The sequence below is a fragment of the Protopterus annectens genome, chromosome 4.part0 (assembly GCF_019279795.1).
Source record: "Protopterus annectens isolate FY-2018-M chromosome 4.part0, PAN1.0, whole genome shotgun sequence".
Lineage (NCBI taxonomy): Eukaryota > Metazoa > Chordata > Ceratodontiformes > Protopteridae > Protopterus > Protopterus annectens.
Window position 1 is genome coordinate 846,400,789 of NC_056733.1, and position 22,304 is coordinate 846,423,092.

Consider the following 22,304-nt stretch of genomic DNA (forward strand, 5'->3'; position numbering starts at 1 on the left):
TTTGTGTATTTATCTGGGGTCTCAGGTAAGTGTTGTGTGTTTGAGGATAATGGGTAGGGATTTTAGTGTGTGTGAGTGTGTGCGGTGGTGTTTGTTGTGTGTTTGTGTGTTTAGCGCGACCTCTGAGTTAGAATATATAAGTAGGGTGGGTGTGGGGGGTGCAGGGAGGCTTGCCTCCCTGCTTATAAGCAGGTTAAGTGTGTTTATGTGTGTTGTTATGTTTGTTTAATTAGGTAGGTGTATGTGTGTGTGTGATTATGTCCTGGTTTGTGTGTGTGTGTGTGTGTGTGTGTGTGAATGGTTGCGATTGTAGTATTCGTGATTGTGGGTTTTCGTGTATGTGATTTTTCAACTATTCAGTCTCGAAATACTGAAATTCGACATTTCAGTATTTCAAGATTGTATAGTGAATCCATATATAGATATATATATATATGTATATATATATATATATATATATATATATATATATATATATATATATATATTTTGCAGGTAGTGTGGGGGGTGCAGGGGGGCTTGCCCCCCTGCAAAGACATTGGTAAGGTTATTTTTTTTTGTATTAGGCATGTTTATTAATGTAGAAGTTTGTTTTTCTGTTTAAGTTATGACCATTGAAATCTTCAGGTGCCTTCCAGACATGTGCATTTCTTGATTTTTTTATTTTTTTTAGAGTTTCGGCTTTCTGAGAATTTGTTGTTGTGTATTTCTGGTGTTTTTGTCTCGTGATTATGAAAGTCTATGTTATGTTTTTTTTAATTATAAAAGTAGATCCATACACACACGCGCACACACACACACACACACACACACACACACACACACACACACACACACACACACACACACACACACACACACACACACACACACACACACACACACACACACACACACACACACACACATGCATATCTGAACCAGAAACAAAAGAATGCCAGCCACTCAGATCATCAAGGCAAAGTGTGTGGTTGCATTTTGTTATTTAGCACAATATTTCTGCCTTATTTTAATTTAAAATGATCATATATTTGTTGCAAGACTGAGGCACACATTCTATTTTTTTTAATTTATCAAGCATTCTTTGTTAAACAGGCAAAACTCAAGCAATACAGCTGTCTGTTTTCAAAGATGATATGGAAATCATAACCTTAGAAAATTGTCATGATGATTTTCTAGGTGGTTTGAAAATCTCTGTTTTTGTACCTGCTTATCTGCTTGCTTGTTTGTGTCTTGTTTTATTTGTAGAATCCTGGCATCCTTTTCCATATCAGGGTCGTTGGTGGCCCATCAACAAGCAATTATCTTTCTCCTCAGGACAGCAGACCATTGTATCACCCATCTATTATCAGGTAAAGTAATATGTTGTGTAAATGCTCATTTTTACCTTCCAACTAAACTTAGGTTAATCTTCATTACTTGGAATGTCTTGCAAATGTGATCAGCTTCAAAGGTTAGTAGTGTGGTTATAGAATTAGGACAGTTCCAATAAGCACTTTTGTGCAAAATCATCTAGCTGTCCTCTACAACCTGATATGCATCTAACATTCCCTAACCTTTGCCAGGGCATCATAATTAAATAAGTTAAAATCTTTGCTAGTCTCAAGTCTTCACTTGCTGTGACAGTGGAGTGTGACTAAGTCTGAGACAGAAGAAACACACAGAAATCAAGGCAGCAACTCTGTACTGCATGTCAAACACTTGGAGCAGTGGGATGGGCTGGGGATTTAGTAATTTGTCAGAATGCAGAACAGGATGTTTAGCAGCACGTGTGAATGAAGATAAATGAAGATAAGTTACATACAGAAAATGCCCTTAAAACACAGTTATATACTGCATAACTGGTAACCATTTGAAATGCTAGGATCCGCTAAAGTGAATCCTGAAACATGGGGGTTGAATGGCAGAAAGAACAGACCTACATACATCATGTCTGAGGTGGTCATTTAATGGAATATTCCCTTTTAAAAGATGTATGGTGATCTCAGAGTTTATGTGTGCATGTATATATATATATATATATATATATATATATATATATATATATATATAAAATCTGTATATGGTTTACCTTTAAAATGTCGTGGCTGACTTGTGCGATGCACATATGTGCAAAAGTATCTTTTCAAAAATATGTATTAGCGAAATAAAAAATGCTGAACTCACAACAGCAAAAGCTAGTGTGCATTCACTGTTATAAATTAAGCATTTTGAGTGGAGATCGCACTATAGTGGGGATCCGGAAATCCACCCTTTCCCTCACTGTACTGCGATCTCAGAGTTAGTATATATAAGTAGCAAGGGATGTGTGTGTGGGGGGGCTAAAAACATTCATAGCAGAAACCTGGAAATTAGGTAGTTTCGCTATAAGTTGACATTCCCTGAGTGTCGACTTTCTTTAAGTACCAGGCTCACAATTTTGAGCATTTAGTGTTGCTGTTTATGACATTTCAAGTCAGGTAAGTAAACAGTCGCACAAGTGTGTTGCGACATTTTAAAGGTAAACCATATACACACACACATATATATATATGTATGTAAAACATTTGGGGAGTATGGGTGAAGTCCCCCTGAAAAAGAAGGTTAAAAGAAAAGAACGATCTTTGAGATTCACTCTTCTCCCGGATTTTTAGTCGTTTTGTGGCTTGTTGGCACTTGGCATTTGGAGTGTTGATATTTCAATAGGGCACCATATAACTGTGGTTTTATATATTCCTCATGACGTAAATTATCACTAATGTTTATATGTGACTTCCAACTTGAGAAGGGACAATGAAATGCACACACACACAGCTTTGATGCCCTCCTTATCCCCTTCCAAGATAGCTAATTTGTTTTATTTCGTATTAGTCGCAGGTCATGTCAGCTACAGTCTCTATGAATCCAAAGTTGGTTCTGCAGTATTTGCATGCCAGATTACTAATAAAAAAAAGACTAAACACCCTGAAAGTGTCTGCAGCAGAGGGCAAACCATGAAGTATGACCTGCTGCATTTCACTGCTGAGACCATTAACGATGAAGGTAAGCTGGGAGGGCGGCACCCTCAGAGGACGTTGTCGTGGTCTTGTTTTTACCTCATTATTACTGAGCTTTAGAAAACAAACAGAATATTATCAGTCTAATGTGACAAGCTCTACAGGGGAGGCTCAAGGAGATGAATACGTTACCATCAGCATACACTGAATACTGTGATGAAGGGAATGTGTGCCCAACGAGACACTTAGCATGAACTGACAACTATGAACACTAGGAATGACTCAGGGAGAAGAAAGATCACCCAGTTCACATCTAGGGTTACCACCTGTCCCACTTTGCGAGGGACAGTCCCTCTTTGGGCAGTTGTGTCCTGACAAAATATTGTAAAAATGGCAAAAATGTCCTTGATTGTTTTATATATTTTTTATTTTATTTATTTTAAAGTTTTGCAAAAAACAGTTTCTCTGTATCTAAATAAAAAAATAAATAAATAAGAAGAAAAGCAGCTAAATAAAACAAGAATAAAGAGTTATTTATTTATTTAAAAGGTTAAGTTATCTCCTTTACTTTGGCCGGTGGTATGTGTCCTGTAAAATCTGATGTTTGTGCCAAAAATGTCCCACTTTTGCCATTTGAAAAGGTGGCAACCCTATTCACATGAATACCCAAAGGAGAAGAAGACAAGAACCATCTACAGTTCATGACTTCAAAACTTGATATACTGGTGGGACTCCCAGCTACTAACATTAAAAGTAAGAGAACACATAACCTACCTTCCTTAGTATGTGAGATCTGAAGTAGCAGACCCACTGTCTTCACACCAGAAGCATATTCCTTAAAAGAGATTTTGGCTGTGCTTTGATCACAGGATCAAACTGTGAAGATGGAACATAAGAGGGCACTTTCTCTCCAGGACTTTCCGTCTGGAACCAGGAATAGGGGAGCACCATTTCCTCTAATTGTTCATACATGCAAACATCAGAACTGGAGGTTCTAGCTCAGCTGAAGCAGTTTCTGCCAGCAGGAGTAGTGACATTCCTTCCTTTGATGGCATTATACGCCAGTTAAAATATTCTGCTGATTGATCTGGAGAGGAGGCACCACAGAGTAGACTCAGCTACATGGAATAACAGTCAAGTAAGATGGCTCTAAGAAAGGTATATTCTTATTTCGATAAACCATTCCCTGTCTTTAAGATAACATTGCTGTTAAAGAAAGCAACAAATAACTCAGGGGCAGGATTACAGAATTACATTAGCTTGGATAATCTGTTTTTACATATTGAGTTCAATGTAAACAGTGAACTACAGTTAGCTTATTTTTATGCTCACAGCACATGATTTGCTAAGTAAAGTAAGCCTTTCTAAACATCTGAAACATGGTTATGTACTATCTCATAGTTATTTTAACAGTGATGAGTCAACTATCCAGATGAAATGCTGGGGTCAATAGGGACTCATGGCTTGTAATAATAACTTAAGAATATTCTCAAGCAGATATCCTCTGAGTTTTTTTTTATTTCTTCATTCATAAAATGTGTTTTTTTTTTTTTTTTTTGCATTATGCATACTTTGGCACTAGCTATCTATGGACTCTTCAGCCTAGTAGTTTAATGGGGTTGCTATCAGTGAACTTAACTGTCTTTCCAATAGCTAGCATTTCTCCCACTTATGCTAGTAGTTCCCCTCTGTCTGAGCTGTATGACTGCCTTTGACAAGCCTGCAAGATCATGTTGGATGTGATAAGAATAGCTTAAAACAATGTTCTCGCATATATTAGTTAAACATAAAGGCTCACTTAAAAGGTAGTGAAGATTTTGAAAACAGGAAAACTGAGTAATGCATGGTTAATGATTCACTTGTTAGAGTAAGAAGCCTTTTATTGGCTCAGATGTTAGGTAACAAGTTTATAAGCTTTGACCTTTACGTACAAAAAATATTACAAAGCAGATCAGTCATGCATAGGGAAATTAACCTATATTATTTTTCTTACATTTATTTTTGTGTCTCAGCTGCACATTGAGGGAGGTGGTAGAGGTTAAGCTGTGAAACTGTTCCTGAAAGTGATATTACCAAAGAGAGTATGACATATTTTCAGTCCTAATAATGGCCACTTTTGATGCAGGGGGATTTTAAATTCCCAGAACTTAGAGATTTTACCTCATACTTGGAAATTTTCACTTTGTGGAGCTTTGCATAGATTCATAGATTGCTACTAGGCTAACAGCTCAGGGGGCCTTTCTAAGCCTAGCCAGGTTTTCCCAAAAGAATAAACATGCCCTGTAGCCAAATAGGCCATTGAGGGCCAGGCATTTATAAGCTACACCTGTCCATAAGGGACATGGATTCCAGACACGGAGTGAATTTCCTAGTCCCCATCCACAAGTCTAGGTTGTGCTTAAACTGGGTAATAGAAGAATTCAGCTTCACATGGATGGGAAGACTGTTCCACAGGAATGACAGTCTCTGGGACACATATCTGTCTCTTCAGCATATTCTTTTTAAGTCACAGAAGATTTCAGATCCCTAGACCATGTATTTCTAGTACTATTTGACATGAATTTGCAGGAGATTCAGAAGAGAGGGATTTGCAGATGCCTTATAAGCCAGGCACAGATCACCCTCAGCAATCTCTAGGAGACTGAGTAGAGGGAAAGGGCTTTAAGGTGCTCTGCTTAAGGCAGGTTTGTTACACCTTATATTCTTTTTGTAAGGAACCTTTGAGGTCACTCTAGTTGCTTTATATGCTTGGTCAGGTACATACCGAAGGGAGCATTGCACTCTATGATTGGTCTGATAAGGGCAAAGTATGGTGTGATAATGACCTCATTGGACCTAGATGCCATGCTCTTACTTATAAGTTGGTTATCGAGTCTTATACCTGGTGTTATATTTGGCAACATGTTTTATTAATCTTGTAGCCATGCTTTGGCTCTACTAACTCTTGTTCATGTTACTTTCTGGTACAACTTAATGGTCATCTGGACTGTTTGGATTGCGTATGCATTTGTGTAACAATGGCAGTCTGCGTGGAAGCAATCAAGGAGAAGAGGTACTTGGTGAAAAAAATCATAAAAAAATTGTAACATTCACTTTACTTTATTTAAAATGTAAATGGTATTTCCTTGGCTGTTAAAAAGGCTAAGATGTTTGTGTTTCTAAGAAAGATAAAGCCTAATGTTATATTGTTAGAAGAGGCACACTGAACAGATGAGGAGCATTCTAAAGTTTTGAAATGTGGATAATTACTAGAGCTTTTTGCTAATGTTCCAGGGGAATGCAGAAGAGGAGAGGCAACATTATTTAGGAAAAGGACTTAAGTTTGTTTAGAAGAATAGGAGACTGAAAGGGAGGCAGAGGATTTTGGGAAGGTCAATTATTTATAGTGGCTAATGCTTATATAACCCCCCAAGATTACCTAAAGGGAATTGAGTGCTATTTTCCAAGTCCGGTCATTTTTCAGGGGAAATTTTTGTTTTTCTTTGGGGGGGGCAAGAATCTAGAATACTAGAATACCATAATTAGCCAGAAGATGTGAATACAGGATGAAGAACACTGAAGATGCCAGCCTTAGGGAAGTTTTAAATAGGTATATAAACACCACTAGCATTATGGATGTGCAGGGGGACCTGTGTCTCAATGATCAGGTTTTTACTTGCTTTTTACATAGGTTTCAGTTTTAGTGACTGAGAAACATACAGGCTCATCAAGACTCCCTACATACCCTTCCAATAATACTGTCAGATCATGCTCTGCAAATTTTAAAATGTTCGGCTTCCCAATAGCTTTTATTTAGACACTGGAAGTTAAAGCTATATATTTGTAAGGATATTGAATTTACAAAAAACAGACAGAGTACGTTGGCATGGTTGAGCAGGACTAGATAATACACTAGATTCCTCATTGTCTATATATACAGTGGCAGAAATTTAAAAACAAACTAAACTGAACTGAACATTTGAGAGAATGCAACAGACTTGGGTATAAATTAATCAGATCACATTTAATGCAGAGCCATCACTGGCTCATCTAACACCCAGTGCTGCTCCTCAAAGCAACATCCCACCTCTTCATATCTTCAGTGAAGAGCAAAAACAATGACTTTAGGTTTTAGTGTAGAAAGCCAGTTGGTATTTTTGTACCAGTCAGCTTCCTGCAGTACCCAAATCCATGCCCCCCCCCCCGATCTTTCAAAAAATAAAAAAAGGGAATTCCTCTTTTACTGTAGAAAGCTGATTGGTGCTTTTCTACCAATTGGTTTCCTAGCTTTCTACAGTGGCCCAGCTCTTTCGAAAAAATGGACTTTGGCTATTATTTTAGAAAGACAACTGGTACTCACATACTAATCAGATGCGTTCAGACACATATCTACATCATCTCTTCAAATGAAGAATACAAAACGACTGGTACTCACACACTAATCAGATGCGTTCAGACACATATCTACATCATCTCTTCAAATGAAGAATACAAAACGTGCTGAAGTGCCTTTCTGTACCCCCTTTTGTTCCCTCCTTGCTAAACTGCTGAATAAAAGCAGTTACAGCAGAAAGATTTATGCCTTCAAATTAAATTAGAACAGATTAATCTGCCCTTTACGACACAACTAGAGGAACTAAAACCAGACCAGAAAAGGATTTGGAGAAGATTTTCTTGACATTTGGTCACCTTAGCACATTTTTAACCTATCAAATCAATTAGAATCAGCATTAACTTGACAAAGAATCTAAAACATAGATTTCCCTTAAAATAGAAGAAAGGTAACCTGACATACCTGAGGAATTAATTTCAAAACTCCAGATCGCTTGCCTGGAAGCACCTAACCCACAGCATTGACTCACTTTTTTTCTAAATGGAAAGTGTTAGTTCTGGAGTTTATACAGGGTGTTCAGAAACTAAAATGGAAGGAGACGCCACTTATTATATATATGTTATTCATGGTATTCCAGTTGCTGTACCATCTGGATGGTATAAAGATATCAAGAAGTTGGTGATAGAATTTCTTTAAAAAAAAGATGAACCTGTTGTTATCTAGGAAATGTTAACAATGCCTTCTGACATGGGAGGTTTTGGATTACTTGTCCTTGAATTAATAAGAAAGCAGCACACCTTATGCTGTTTTATAGTATGTCCTAGAGAGTATATAGGCTATGAAAAAATGTCTGGCTAACCTGGATTGTATTTCAGATGTTTACAGACTTTTGAGTGAAGAAGTTAGAGGATGTTGCAATTGAATATCTTACATAATAAGAAAGTTTTATACTGGGAATGAAAAGAGCTTTCAGAGTCACTTCCACATAGATGTGATTAAGGTAATATCACCTGTTAGTTATTCTAAGCATTAGGACATTAATGAGGTAGAATTCAAAGGTTAATTATGAACCATTCTCTTGTGCTCTTTGGGGAACAGAAAATTATAAATATCCAGTTATTTATATGGAACAGTTAGTAAACATTCACTGAAGATTTCAAAATGACATATGGTTATTTAAGACAATTGTTATCAAAATTCAAATAGGAATGTAGTCAAAATAGAAGACAGGACAGCATGTCTTATTTGTTTAATGAAAGCAAAGGGTGTCATTCATCATCCGAAACAGGTAATGGGGAACACATATTTAAGATACTTTTTAAGTAGAAGGACAAAAAGAATGAATAAAATAAAAGAAACCTGGGCGAGATTGACTTACAAGTTCAAATTCTACCAGAGAAGTAGGGAAAGATACTGTTTATGCTCAGATATGCATTTAAGGCAAGAAAGTTTTTTTTCTCCCCTCTGGTAATGTCTAATTACTGTATCTAGTTTTATATGTCTTTTACGTTCTAAAGGATTTTCTTTGAGAATACATCAGTTATGAGTTAGCAGACTGATCCCATATTTTGAGGTGTTTGTGAGAAACTAAACATTCTTAAACAATTGTAGAAAGCGTGTGATAGGAACCAACAAATCAGGGTGGAGTTAAACCCTTGTTTATTTTTGATTCATCTTAGTGCCAATATAAATTGACAAGTCAAGAACTCTCCTTGCTCACTCTGTAGATTATGAATTCAAAAAATGATTACCAAGTAAGGGAAGTGAAAATAAACGTCAACAATGTAAGAGATTTATGACATTATATGATAAATGCATAATCTTGAAGTAGCCTCAATAAATCAGACGATAAGAGAAAAAATATTAATCAAGTGACATTGTGAAGCTTACATGGAAAGCCTTAACTGGAGCATATGTTGAAATTTGGATGGAATGTATATTTTGACTGATGACTTACGTATTTTATGTCAATTTAGATATAACTTTTCTATCAGCTATTGTATATGTTGTCTCAGTCTTACTTAACTGTCTGTTAGTGACCTTAATGTACTTAGTTGTTCAAATAGTTTTCTTCTTTTTTTTCTTTCTCTTCTTATGTTTCAATTTGTTTATGTCTTCATTCTGCTTCAATAAAGGTTATTGTTAAAGAAATCATGTGTATATTGATTGAAATGTGTGTAAAAAAAGTATTTTTTCCTGAATGTGAAGAATTAAAACTGTCACAGCTATAACATATTGTAAAGAAATATGTTTGCGGTTTGCCAGTAAATATACAAAATCCACTTTAGTTAATTTCAATACCACTGAGTGTCTAGTTCTGACATGGCAAGCAGTCTGTGATCTATGTTCTCCTATCCTGGGGATACTGTGCACCACAACTGATGCCCAAAGCAGTTAGTCTATACAACTCTTCCCGAGAGGCATCATCTAGAGTCTCTGCAGCTCCCCACAACTCTGTTCTTGGGTGAGTTTAAGATGGAAATACTCAGCATGTTTTTAGGAGATGGGAGGAAACCACAGCAGCACAGAGAAAACATGTCAACCCATACAGGCATAAGCCAGAGGTCAGAATCGAGCCTTATACCTTGTGAATGGGAGGTGAAGACCTTTACTATTATACCAACTGGTCTCTATTATATTAAATTCAGATTTATTAAAATAAATGCCAGCTATCCATCACTTTCACCAGATCCTTTACTTTTACATTTATTTATTTTCAAACCAACTAATCTTAACCAATATTCTATAATGTATATAGGTTTCTTAACCCAATCTTTTCCATCAGCCATAATAATTAAATCAATAGATTAAGACATACATAATGGAATCTATACTACACCCTTAAAAATGCTATCCTGCTTTTCTTCTGTCTTTCAGCATCTAAGGTAACAGCATTCATAATTAATCCACAACACCACTAAGTTTACACCCTTGCTTCACACCCTTTTAATGTGCATTTCCATACTAGACCACCCATTCACAACTGCCTTAGGCTATGACAAATCATGTATGTATTTAATAATCCTGACAAAGTTATCCTTAATAAAGCTCCAAAAGCTTAATCATTTCAGCATAATTAACCCCATCATATGCCTTTTCTATATCATGTCACCAATCATGTATCTTACTCATAATCAATAATCTCTCTTTCTGTCTCATTCACAGTTACTAAATAATCCTTTGTCCATCTTCTCTGTATACCATACATGTCTTTTTAATCAGTTTTAAAACTCTGCATAATCTCTTTTGTAATATATTCCTAAAAATATTACAATCTGTATTACTGATAGTTAAAGGTCTCCAATTTTTAATGTCACGTGTGTCTCCCTTTTGTTTTATAGATACATTTCATAATCCCTCAACAAACTCTCCTATCTGAAATGTTATATCTTAACCAGTATTCACAACTTTTAACACCAGCATTCTTTTGTTATCATGTAATTGTTTATAAAAAATCATATCCTATTCCATCTGGTCCTGGGGTAGTTATTTTTTAATGTTCCCTAAAACATTATTCATTTCCTCAATCAACTCATTAACCGTTTCATCATTTAATTTTTCCAGCTACCAACCTTGTTCTCCAGTATTAGTGTTATCATTATATAAGCATGCAATATATTTCTGTATTATATCTATAGCCCCTATTAACTCATAAACCAGATTTCCTTCGTCATCCTTAAGAACCTCCATTCCTCTTTCATCAGGCTTAAGCTTCTTTCCTAAATACAGAGACTCTTCTTCACTTTTTCCCTGCAAAAGATATTTTTTTCCTGAAATTAAAAAAACTTATCTGCATAGTTTCTTGATATGTATCTCTTTCACTTTTATGCATCCAAAATAATTTTGTCCAATAAGTTTCTCATATTCCATTACTAAATTCTGATACCTAAGTTTTCATATTCTAAAACCATCTTTCTAATCTTAAAAAAATATTTTTATATTTCTCCTTATAAGCACACCAACAGTATTCTTATAACTTTTAAACAGAAACATGGTCATATGCTCATTCTATTATTTATTTCTATTTTAAAAAAAGCTGCTTCTTTGTAACTTTTCCATGGAGTCTTTTATTACCCCTTCCTTCCTTAATATATCCATCAATATTCATTATATCAGCCTCAATAGCATAATGATCGATAAAATAAACTACCTCTGTTTCATCTTTTCTTTCTACCAAACCATCAGAAAGCAAAATATAATCAGTTTCTGTTTTAACATTTCCTCTCTTATACATGAACAATTTGCACATCTGTAAATTGCCACACTTAATCAATGACTTAATCAAATGCAAACAGTGTTTGGCCTCACATAGGGGCTCCCATGGGAGTGAGTGCATGCCAGCATTCAGCTCTGAGCCCATTGCTGTTTGTACAGGTGATGGATTACATTAGCAAACAGGTTGGAGGGACATATGAACAAAATTGCTCTACGCAGATGATGTGGCATTACAAGCTGACTCTGAGCAAAAAACTTCAGCAAATATTAGGCGGATGGAATACAAAACGGAAGATACAGTGCATGAAACTGAGTATGGATGACAGTTGTAATGGCAGCAAATGAGGGAAATCAGAAGATCTGAGGTAAAAGGAAAAAGTGTGGAATAGGTTTACAGCTTTAAATATCTGTGAGAGGTAGTTAAGCAGAAGATAAGTCTGAACAAGGAGGTCAAAGCTAGGACTGGAAAGGCTGCAGCCAACTGGTAGAGAGTGTCAAGGGGTAGTGTACGACTGAAGAATGACAAAGAAGCTGAGAAGTATGATGCACAAAGCAGTGGTGTGACCAGTACTACTGTATGATACAGAAACATGGATAGTAAAGGCAGAGCAGTTGAAGAAGCTAGAGGTGATGAAAATAATGTGCCTGAAACAGATGGTAGGATGCACACTGTGGGACTGACAAAGAAATGAGGGCATTGATGCAGAAGCCAAAGTAGCTCCAATTGCAGAGAAAGTCAAAAAGAACAGATTAAGATGCTTTGGGCACATAGCAGAAAACCAGAAGACAGTCTGGGGAAAAGATTTGGGACAGTCAGGAGGAAGGCAAGAGCAAATGAGGGTGTTCAGCAAACAGGTGGATGGATTGAATGAGAGGAGACCTGTGACAGTCCTGTATGATCGTATAAGAAGACAGAAGAGTGGCATTAAATCAAGAGAGGTGGTGATAGTTGATGCAACACCCCAAACCACATGAAAAATGTGAAAAATTGGGTTGATGATAATATTGAGCAAACATATGGAACATTGTCCTAATTAAGAGTCTCACATTTTCAGATTAAATGCTTATATATTGAATGATTTGCAAAAAAATTATTTTCCAAATTTCATGGAACATCAGGAATACAAACAATGAAATTTGAAAGTCTGTTAAAAACATGGCTTTATTAAGTTTAGCTATCTCTCATTTTGAACTTCCTCCTGTGTATTTTGACCTGTATCTGTGAAAAAGCAGTAGTGGTGTTCATGCATTATTAAGCAGTAGAAATAACGGGTCTATATTAGAACTTCGAAGTGACAGGTCTTCAAATGTTCTAATATCGGCACCTAGCAACCGAAAGTTGAAAATAGCAAATTTTTAGATAACCAAATTCTTTCCTAGGGAAAGGATTTGGTTGTCCGTTATTGTCGCTTTGCTATTTTCAGCTCTGTGGTGGAAAGTTACGGTCGGGTTCAGGTACGTGTGCGAATGTTTGGACATGAGGGTTAGGGTGGAATAGGTGAGTTAGGGTTAGGTGGGTTAGGTGAGGAGCTGTTTGCGAGAGTGACGGACCTTAGAGTTAGGGTTTGGGTTAAGGTAAGTGGGTAGATAGTGGTGTATGTACAGTTTAGTGTAGGTTTAGATGTAAGATTTTAGGTGTATGTGTGTGGATTGCTGTGTGTTTGGTGTGTTTGTGTTGTGTGTATGTGTTTTGGAACATCAAATTTTTTGGTCTTACTGGTTTTGGTTACTGGGTGTCGATATTAGAACATTCAAAGACCTGAAACTTCAATGTTCTAATATAGACCCGAAATAACTGTATAGTCTGTGTAAAGTAAAAATTCTGAAAATAAACCTCTGAGGCTTTATTTTGGAAAGAAAATGCAAAGCAATGACCAAACTTTACAGTTTTCAGTGTAGTCTATGTAAAACATTACAGAAGTATTTTATTGCATCATTTTATGACTATATACAGTAGCAGCATTATGTGGTACAATGTGTTTTGGGAAAAAAAGAGTAAGATACTTGTGAAGAGCTTAAATGGTTATGTTTTGAAATTTTGAACTGGCTCCTAACAGGTATTGTGTCCATTTTACAAAAAAAAACAAAAAACAAAAAAAATTTTATTATATGCCTAGGGGGAAATATTTTAGATTACTTGAGTTATTACATGATATGCATATTGTTAAATGTGGCATTCTTCACATGGATATATACTGTGTCATCAGTTCAAAAAGATTCAAGTAGATTTACTCCAAAATTTCATCTTGGCCTTTTCATGTTACTTCATGAATAAAGAAGGATATTAGCATGTTTTCATGTGGAGCAGAAGGGCATTTCATAAGGCACAAATAAAACTCATTGTCTGAGGCAAAAAGCTATATTTTGGCTTGGATATGATAACTGTGGGCTGCATCTTATAAGACACAGACTTTTCCACATTCTAATTCTCAAAGCAATGTGTTAAACATTTCTAAAGCCAGTAGGGAGCATGTACATATTGATAACAGGTGTGGCTTTCAATATCTTGCTGTTATACCAATTACTAAATAGTCATGAATGCAAACTTTTGTAGTATAATATGCAATGTACATTGTGTATATGAGCAGTATGACAAATTGTTGCATTAAACACCCACAAGCACAAAGCAGTGCACATTTTCTAGGTGGGTCATGCTGTGTAGTTATAATATGCAATGCATATCTGACTACTGAAAATCCTACATATTCACAATAAAAGGTGGGTGTTGGTTTCAGTATCTTAAGAAAGGTAAGGCAGTATCCAAACAAGAGGAGAATAAGCAGAAAGGTATTTAGTGTTGTAAATTGTGTGTGTGTGTGGGGGGGGGGGGGGGTCATGGATTGCTATTGTCTGAAGTCTGTTCAGGACATAAGTGAAATACACTCATATTTGTCAAGTCACAGTACTTTTTTGTAATACACAGCTTAAGGTATATTACAAATAATTACTGAATATCTGCCTGCAGAAAAGATCTTTCGGTATTATTTTGAACAATCTGTAATCCTAGGATAGACTGTACTCAACATAACATGTGTTTCAGCCTTTTCTACAGCTTTTTTTATGACTGTTCTTGAAATATAATATTAACCATATTAAAATTTTGCTAGAAAGTTAACTTCATATTGTGTGCATGTTGTTGTTTTCGGTAAAGTAATTTGCAAACAGTGATATAATTTTAAAGGTGATATCATCTGCTGGAGCGCCTTCTGTGTGGATTCTGCATGTCCTCCCCGCGGTCGAGTGACATTTAAAGACATGCAGGTAGGTGTGTGGTAGGTGTGTGCATGAACGGGTGTGCCTTCTTTGAAGGTTGGGCATCGGGCTGGCAACTCAGCACCATAAAAATCCACTGCCAATCATTAGCGGACTGGTGTTCTGCTGTGGCGACCCCTAACCGGGAAAAGCCGAAAGAAGAAAAAGAAGTTCAGGCAGATGTCAAATTAGTAACTAGTAAAGTTATGAGCAGACATTCAGTAGACTAAATCTGGAACTTTATTTGTGACTGCTGCTAATAACTGAGGACCAACACTGTAGAATACCTGTGTTGATTAATTCCATCTTGCATCATTGTACTGTCACTGTACAGAATCATCCTGAAGTGAGATTTTACAATTGCTGCACTAAACAACCTTTTACATGGTGACAGGACCATAGTTTTGTAATGTGATCCCATAGGCACAAGTAAAAAAACTGGATCCAAAATATTACAGAATGAACAGCTTATCACCATTTATTGAGAACCCCATCGAAGCTTACTAAGATGGCAGTTCCATAACTGAGCTGTATGTCATGACATCAGTCCATCATTGGTTTCCAAAGAAAATTTAGTTTGACAAATGAAACAGCTCTGTAGGCAGCTGTAGTCAAAAATACAGTTCTATAGTGAGGGTGCTGAATAGGAGTCTCTCATATTCTCCTCTTCTCCATCACCACTATCAACCACATTTCTTACTCAAGTTTTTTTTTTTTTTTTTTTATCTACCATGAAATCTTTTTTGTATGCTCTATAAATATTGTAAAATTGTACAGGTCATACCTGTCTTGAAATGTTTATTATTTATTTTTGACATATGCTATTGTTACACATAGGCAGACTATAAGGGTTGTCTTTTTAGATCAGTGCTCCATCCCTGTTAACTTATTTAAATAAATATCAACTTAAAAAGTCCAGTTAGAAACTGTGATAGATAATTAATTGAATAGTTACTGCTTCATGCTTAGATATATCTACCAGTCCCAGGTCAAAACTTTCTGTGGCATTAATACTTGAAAGAATGTAAACTGCCTTTGTGCATAGTTTAAAAATGAACAGCTACACTGCTTTTTACTGCATTTTTTTTCTATTTTATCTGTGAACCAGGTAAACCAGCTAGACAGGACACCTTTATAGGGGTGACCCTGGAGCATTCTTTCATTCAGTGCCTTGCTAAGATTCACAGTAGTCAGGCGCCTGGGAATGAAAAATAATTGGCACTACAGGATGCAGCTTATTAGCACATCAAAGCCTTAACACTAACTGCCAAACTGTTTGACCTGTTTTGATTGCTATGTTCCCTCACATCTTTCTGAATTGTTTGTTCTTATGGTACAAGTAGTCTTACTTGTACAGAAGAATTGCTTCAGATAAATGTACCTGCACTGCTGTTATTGTTCAGACTTTTTGTTTATAGTTTTCTGTGCAATGATACCTTGTTGATATAACAATTCTCAGTCTTAATGCAAATGTCTCACAGTGGAACCAAGCACAGCCAAATGATTTATTGCCTGTGTCTGTCTCTTCATAATTTTACAGGGTAGACAATTGCAACTGTTTTGCCCTGACTGTCCTATATAACTTGAACCGTTAGCTTCAAGAGCTTCCAGCAAGTGGGTTCTGAACGTGAATGTCTTGCTTGGGTGCCATATTAACTCCCTTTTTATGAGCTGTATCAGTTAGTAGGCACTCTGGAAAGGAAGTCATTCTTGGTAGTCCAGGTATTTTTTTTCTGTCTTTATGAAATTGTAAGATATGCTGATATCAGGCTCATTCATTTATCTGCCTCCTTCTGTTGTGTCCTCTACCCCTGTGCTTTTTGCTTAGACCTTGGATACTAACACCTTATTGTCTCTGCTGTGCTTTTCAGCTAAAATATATAGTTTTCCAGCTAATCAAAATTTATCTTAAGTCAGTAGGAATGAATTGTCAGCTTTCGAGTGACCTTCTCAGTTTGAATAACATAGAAAAATGTAATGCAGTCCAAATCTCTTTATGATTTAATCATCAAGGATTTTACAATAAGGTTCATCATTAGATCACTGCTGCAGTAATCTAAACTATATGGGAAGTCCTGCCAATGGTCAGACCAGCCAGGCAGCTTTCAAAGCTTTAGGGCAACTTCAATGTACCCTAGCCGCTGCCATGTACAAGGGAAGTAGTTTAAAGGCATAGGCTAAGGAAAGAAACAGTTCCACACTTTCTTGCTGCTGAAGATACACTCCATTGTGGGCTTCAGGTGTTCATGTGGTTGGCCCACAATTAATCAAAACTGGGCCGATAAGTTACCCATTAGGGATTACCTTCCAGTCTCTTAAATAAAAAACAATTTCTGTTGTTTATTAACTGCTTGTCACAGTACATTTTAATATCTAGTTTATCTGGGGCAGTCCTGTGTAAAATTATTGTTTTGAATAAAAAAAAAAAATCAAGTTTTATCTCAGGAAATTTTGTGTGGGGCTGGATTTTTTTCTTGGTTGAGTAGTCTCTGACAAATTTTACCAAGAAAAATGCATTTTTTGTTGCCAGTTATGTCCAGCCATTCGGAGATCTGCTAACCCCTTATCAGAAACTTTTCTGGACTGTAAGATGGACTTTTAGCCCCTGTGATGATTCCCAAATTTTTGGTTAATTTTTGTGAGGAAAAGTGCACTGTTTATGCATTACTTTGTTTTGAGGGGGCTAGAACAAGTTATGTACAGTGCTTGTCACTAAATGATTTACCACAGAAATTTCCCCTCTTTGTGAAAAGGTATCATCAACTCTTCTGCTACCCACTTGTGAGACTCCATCTGAATCTAAGACATGGACCATGATTCTCCTAATTCTATTAATTTTTCCCAAAATCTTAAAAAGACAAAAGTTATTAAGGAAGGTTTGGTCTTCAAGACAACATCCTCAGTGCCTCAGCATCTGATGGGCAACTCTTCTGTAGCCATCTGTTGTTCCTCAGGTTGTTCATCTTTTTCTGCTGGACCCTCTGGTGTTGCACCATAGGTTGCCACCATAGACCAGAAGTCAGGCATGTCCTTTGCAGCTGTACAGTTGCCTTTCAGGGTAAGGGAGAATCACCCTTGCAAGCTTTAGGGAAGGTACTGGGAGATGCTTCTTCCCTATATCATACCGAGGAGCCTATTTCCTGGGTAGGGATCTCCTGCTGAACCACTTTCCCACTAAGGAATCTCTTAGGAAGAGAAAACATAAATCTAGACATATTTCTTTTCCTGAAACAGATAATTGGCCAAATTTAGCAAAAGGGCTGCTGAGAAGATTTCAGTTTCTAAATGATGAAGGACCTCCTCACAAGAAGAAACAAATAATCACCTCCCTGTCAGATTTTAATTCTGAGTATGAGAGACAGGAATTAGGCTTTTCATACTATGTCACCACAAGGCTGAGTCTGAAGAGAGCTTTCCCTTAGATTTCTATTCTGAAGAGTGGCGGTCTTAAATACTATTGCTAAAATGATGGAATTATTTCAATGGAAACAAAATATCTTAATCTCAGCAACAATAATATGATTTATTACAGGTACAGTCAGATTCCTCAGTGGCACCTGTTCTTCCTGCGTTGCCTGGATTAGAGAATGCCTTTTTGGCAGCCTGTACTTTTTTTGACAGTTAGCCATCTACTCTAAGAATGTCTAATAAGTTGTACAGATTGTCCCAGTTCCACAAATTTCTGTTTTCTAATACCAGGGCAGATCCTGCAATATTCATTGTCAAATTCAGCTTCTACCAAACATCTGTCAGCAGCCAGCCTTAACACTTCTGACAAAGTGGAGAATGTTTTGGATATACTTGGTAAAAAATGTTTATTATACTTTTCCCCGGATCTTCAGAATTGTAAATTGTCAGGCAGCTGTGTAAGTTTTAGCTGTCGGTTACTAAAGCTTCTGTGTTCTCTGTGGTACCTGCTATTTCTCAGGTACTCAAACATTCCTTGGAATGTGCTAATGATACTGCAGATATTGTATCCAGAGCTCTTGCCATTGACCTGAGAAGATTTGCTTGGTTGCAGTCTCAAAACCGAAATTTGAAATACTACCCTGGATAAAGATGTGTTATATTGATGGCCTTTCTTCTGCAAGACAAAGTCAAGAATTACAAGGAACAATTTCTGATATTTTCCTACCAGACTCGGGCATCTGGCAGAGAATATCCCAGAAGTCTAGGTTTCATGGTTCCCACTATTCTCGTGATTTTCTTGGCCAGATTTCACATGAGGAAATTTAATGGATTGTCAAATTAGTATGGACTCAGCACCAGTATCCCAAATCATTTCAAACTCCAGTACTGGGGTTTGTAAAAAAGAGTTACTGTGGTGGATAAACCAGCTGTCTCCCAGAAGCCCTTACCCAGTCTGTAAACACACATGTATCAGACTTTTGGAGATGTGTCCATGAGGGCACACAGCCTGTGAAACAAGCAAGACAAGTTAAAATACATAAATGTCAAGGAAATAATAGCTCTAATAAAAGTTTTGACATCTCTGAACCATCTTTAGACTTCATGCCCTCTACTAGTAATCATAGACAATACAGTGATCTAGTAGATAAACAAATGGGGGGAGGGTTCCAGGTCCTATTACTTTTGTAAAGTAGCTACAGTAGCCTTAGACCTATCAACCCAATCCAGTCTCTCCCTCTGGGCTACATACATCCTATCAAAGTAAAGCATTGTTGTAGACAAGCTGAGTAGGACCAGGACAGATTGTCTCGAATGGAAGTTGACCTTGGTCTTGTAGAAATGTAATTATCTGTGTGGAACTCCTCAAGAAGATCTCTTTGCCTCCAGTCAAACATAGAGGTGAAGAAATTCTGCTCCAGGACCCATTGCAAGCAGGCAATGAAAGACAGATGCTTTTTTCATTCATATGGATGGGAATATTTCTTTATGCTTTTCCCCACTTTCCTCTAATAACCAGAGTAATTCTAAAGATCCAGAGGGATTCTCTAGAGATAGTTGTGGTGACACACTTTTGGGCCAATCAACAGTAGTCCTCCCTTATTTGAAAAAGGCCTAGAGCAATCACTACAAGCTTGCTCATAGAATGGATTTACCCACATAGCACAAAGGGGTGTTTGATACACCAGAACCTTCAACTTCTTCAATTAACTGCCTTGATGAAACCATTTTTGTTCCTTTTAGATACCACTTTTTTTGAGGATGTGCAGCAGTTATTTAATGAGACAAAGAAACCTGCTACCAGGAAGTCATGTATGGGAAAGGTGAAAAGGTTTTCTTGTTGGTGCCAGTACAAGAACCAGGATCATTTTTCAGGTTCAAACTCGTGTGATTTTTCAGTATTTGTGTGAATTTTTGTATTCTGGCCTCTTGTACTCTTCTGTTATGGATCATTTTTCTCCCATGTCTACTTTTCTACTTACAGATCGCCCTTCTTTTTTCCCTGCCACTAATGATACTGTTTTTGAAAGGGCCTTTGCATTTCTGCTCACCTGGAAGATAGGTGGATCCTTTGTGGGATCTTAACTTTGTGTTAGAAAAAAAAATTTTCCTTTTGAACCTACTCTTGATGCTAAATTGAAGTTCTTCTCTTGGAAAAAAGCATTGCACATTGCTCTGATTCCTGCAAGATGAGTATCAGAGTTACAAGCTCTTATGGTGAGTCATCAGTATCTCATTTTTCATAGGGATAGGGTAAATGTAAGAGAAAATCCTTATTTTATGCCTGAAGTAATTTCTGAGTTTACTCTAAGCCAGGCTATTCATCTCCCTGTTTTCTTTCCAGAGCCTAACAATGAGGGAGAACGAGTTTTACACACTCTGAATATCCACAGCCAACTCAGATACTGCACTGACAAGACAAAAACCTTCAGGACTTCTGATAAACTGTCTTTTATGAAGGCAGGAAGAATGGATGATCAGTGTCTAAACAAACTATTTGAAAGTGGTTAGTTCATGGAATTGCATTTTTCACAAGACATTTTACATACAGTCAGGAACCACTCTACAAGAGCTCTGGCTACTTCTGTGGCTTTTTGGAAATGCGTGGGCTCCAGAGACATATGAGAAGTAGAAACTTTGTCAGCTGTACACACCTTTGCCAAACAGTAAACATTGGATGCATGCTATAGGTCCAGAGCAAGCTTTTGCTATTCTCCAGGGGCTCCTAGAACTCTAATTCATTGCTCTCCTATCTTGCTGTCTCAGTTTTAGTATTCATCTCATATAGCTTAGGCAACCGTTGCAGCAATTTAATGATGAACATAGTACAGATGTATAAATAAATTTACCATAACAGTACATGTTTGAGCACATCACTATTGCAGTAGCCACTCCCTCCCTCTATCCCCAATTTCTGCTACTTTTGTACCAGAGTATGGGCTTGTACCAGTGTATGGACTTGTAATGTGTATGGACCCTACTGAGCAGGACTCTAGTCCCCTTTTTCTGGGGAAAGAAAGGGCTGAAGCTTTTCATACCATAATCACTACCTTTCTGCTGCTTCCCTTGTGCTTGTACATAGTTATGGTACTTGGAAGGTGCTCTAAAGCTTTGGAAGCTGCCTAGCTGATCCAGTCCCTTAGTGGGATGTCCCATATAGGTTTATAGGTTCATAGGTAAGTACTAGATTACCTGCCCTTGTGGACCATTTTAAGTCTATCCAGTCTCTTTTTCTGCTCAAATCAACCTTATCCATCCCATGGTCAGTAATTATATGTTACCCCCTAATGAAATTAATTGGGATCATACCATAGATAATGGGAGAGGACCCATGCATGACTTGCTGATGTGCAGTAAATTCATCAGTACTTGGTTGGGGGATGCCTTGTATTCCAGACACAGGTCACCTTTAAGCAGTCTGTAGGATACCAAGTATATAGTGACAGAGTTTTGAGTTAGCCCATGTAGGACATGTTGTTTGTGCCTTTTATCCTTTTAGTAAAGTTATCTCTATGGTGTTCCAGTTGTTGCATGTGTCTGGACAGAAACATGCCAAAGGGGGCATTATATTCAATGATTGGCTTAATGAAGTCTAAGTAAAGGGGAACAGTTACATCCCTATATCTAGATACAATCCCTTATTTATAATCTATGCAATATAAACGTGTCAGTCAAAAGTTAGGTTAAGTGCAGCAGAGCTAATCCCACATGTTAGCAGCCAGAATGTCAAATACCTCTGTTACTGACTGCCTGAACTTGCCCCTATTCTGGACCCATTTTAGCTCTTTTTCCTGGGTCTGGAGTGATAGGACGTTTCAGTACTCAGTGTTATTTTCGTACATGTCAGTAGTGGGCATGCTGACATTTGCGGGGAAGGTTGTGGTGATCTGTAGACTTAACCTCTTGGTGACCTTTTGATAGTAAACCATATTGTCAATGTAGTAGTTCCCTGATATAGATGACTTCCTAAATGATGCAATAATGCATTTTTTGGCATTTAGTTTCAGTTTGTGATTTTGGACCTAGTTATTTATTTGAGGCAAACCTTCGTGACGGATGGCTAAGTCATTTGGGGATTCAATGACTACTCCTAGCTTGCAGTAATCTGCAAACGTAGTCAGCCAGAGCCCTTTGGTATTGAA

General features: G+C 37.1%; 1 protein-coding gene across 1 annotated transcript in view; it reads left to right on the forward strand.

Moving 5' to 3' along the window:
• USP43 (ubiquitin specific peptidase 43) overlaps nt 1-22,304 on the forward strand; it is a 2,684,284-nt gene that overhangs the window by 2,337,429 nt on the left and 324,551 nt on the right. Inside the window, exon 9 of the mRNA XM_044068791.1 lies at nt 1,249-1,352. Within this exon, the coding sequence (XP_043924726.1) occupies nt 1,249-1,352 (104 nt within the window). The remainder of the gene's footprint in view (nt 1-1,248; nt 1,353-22,304) is intronic.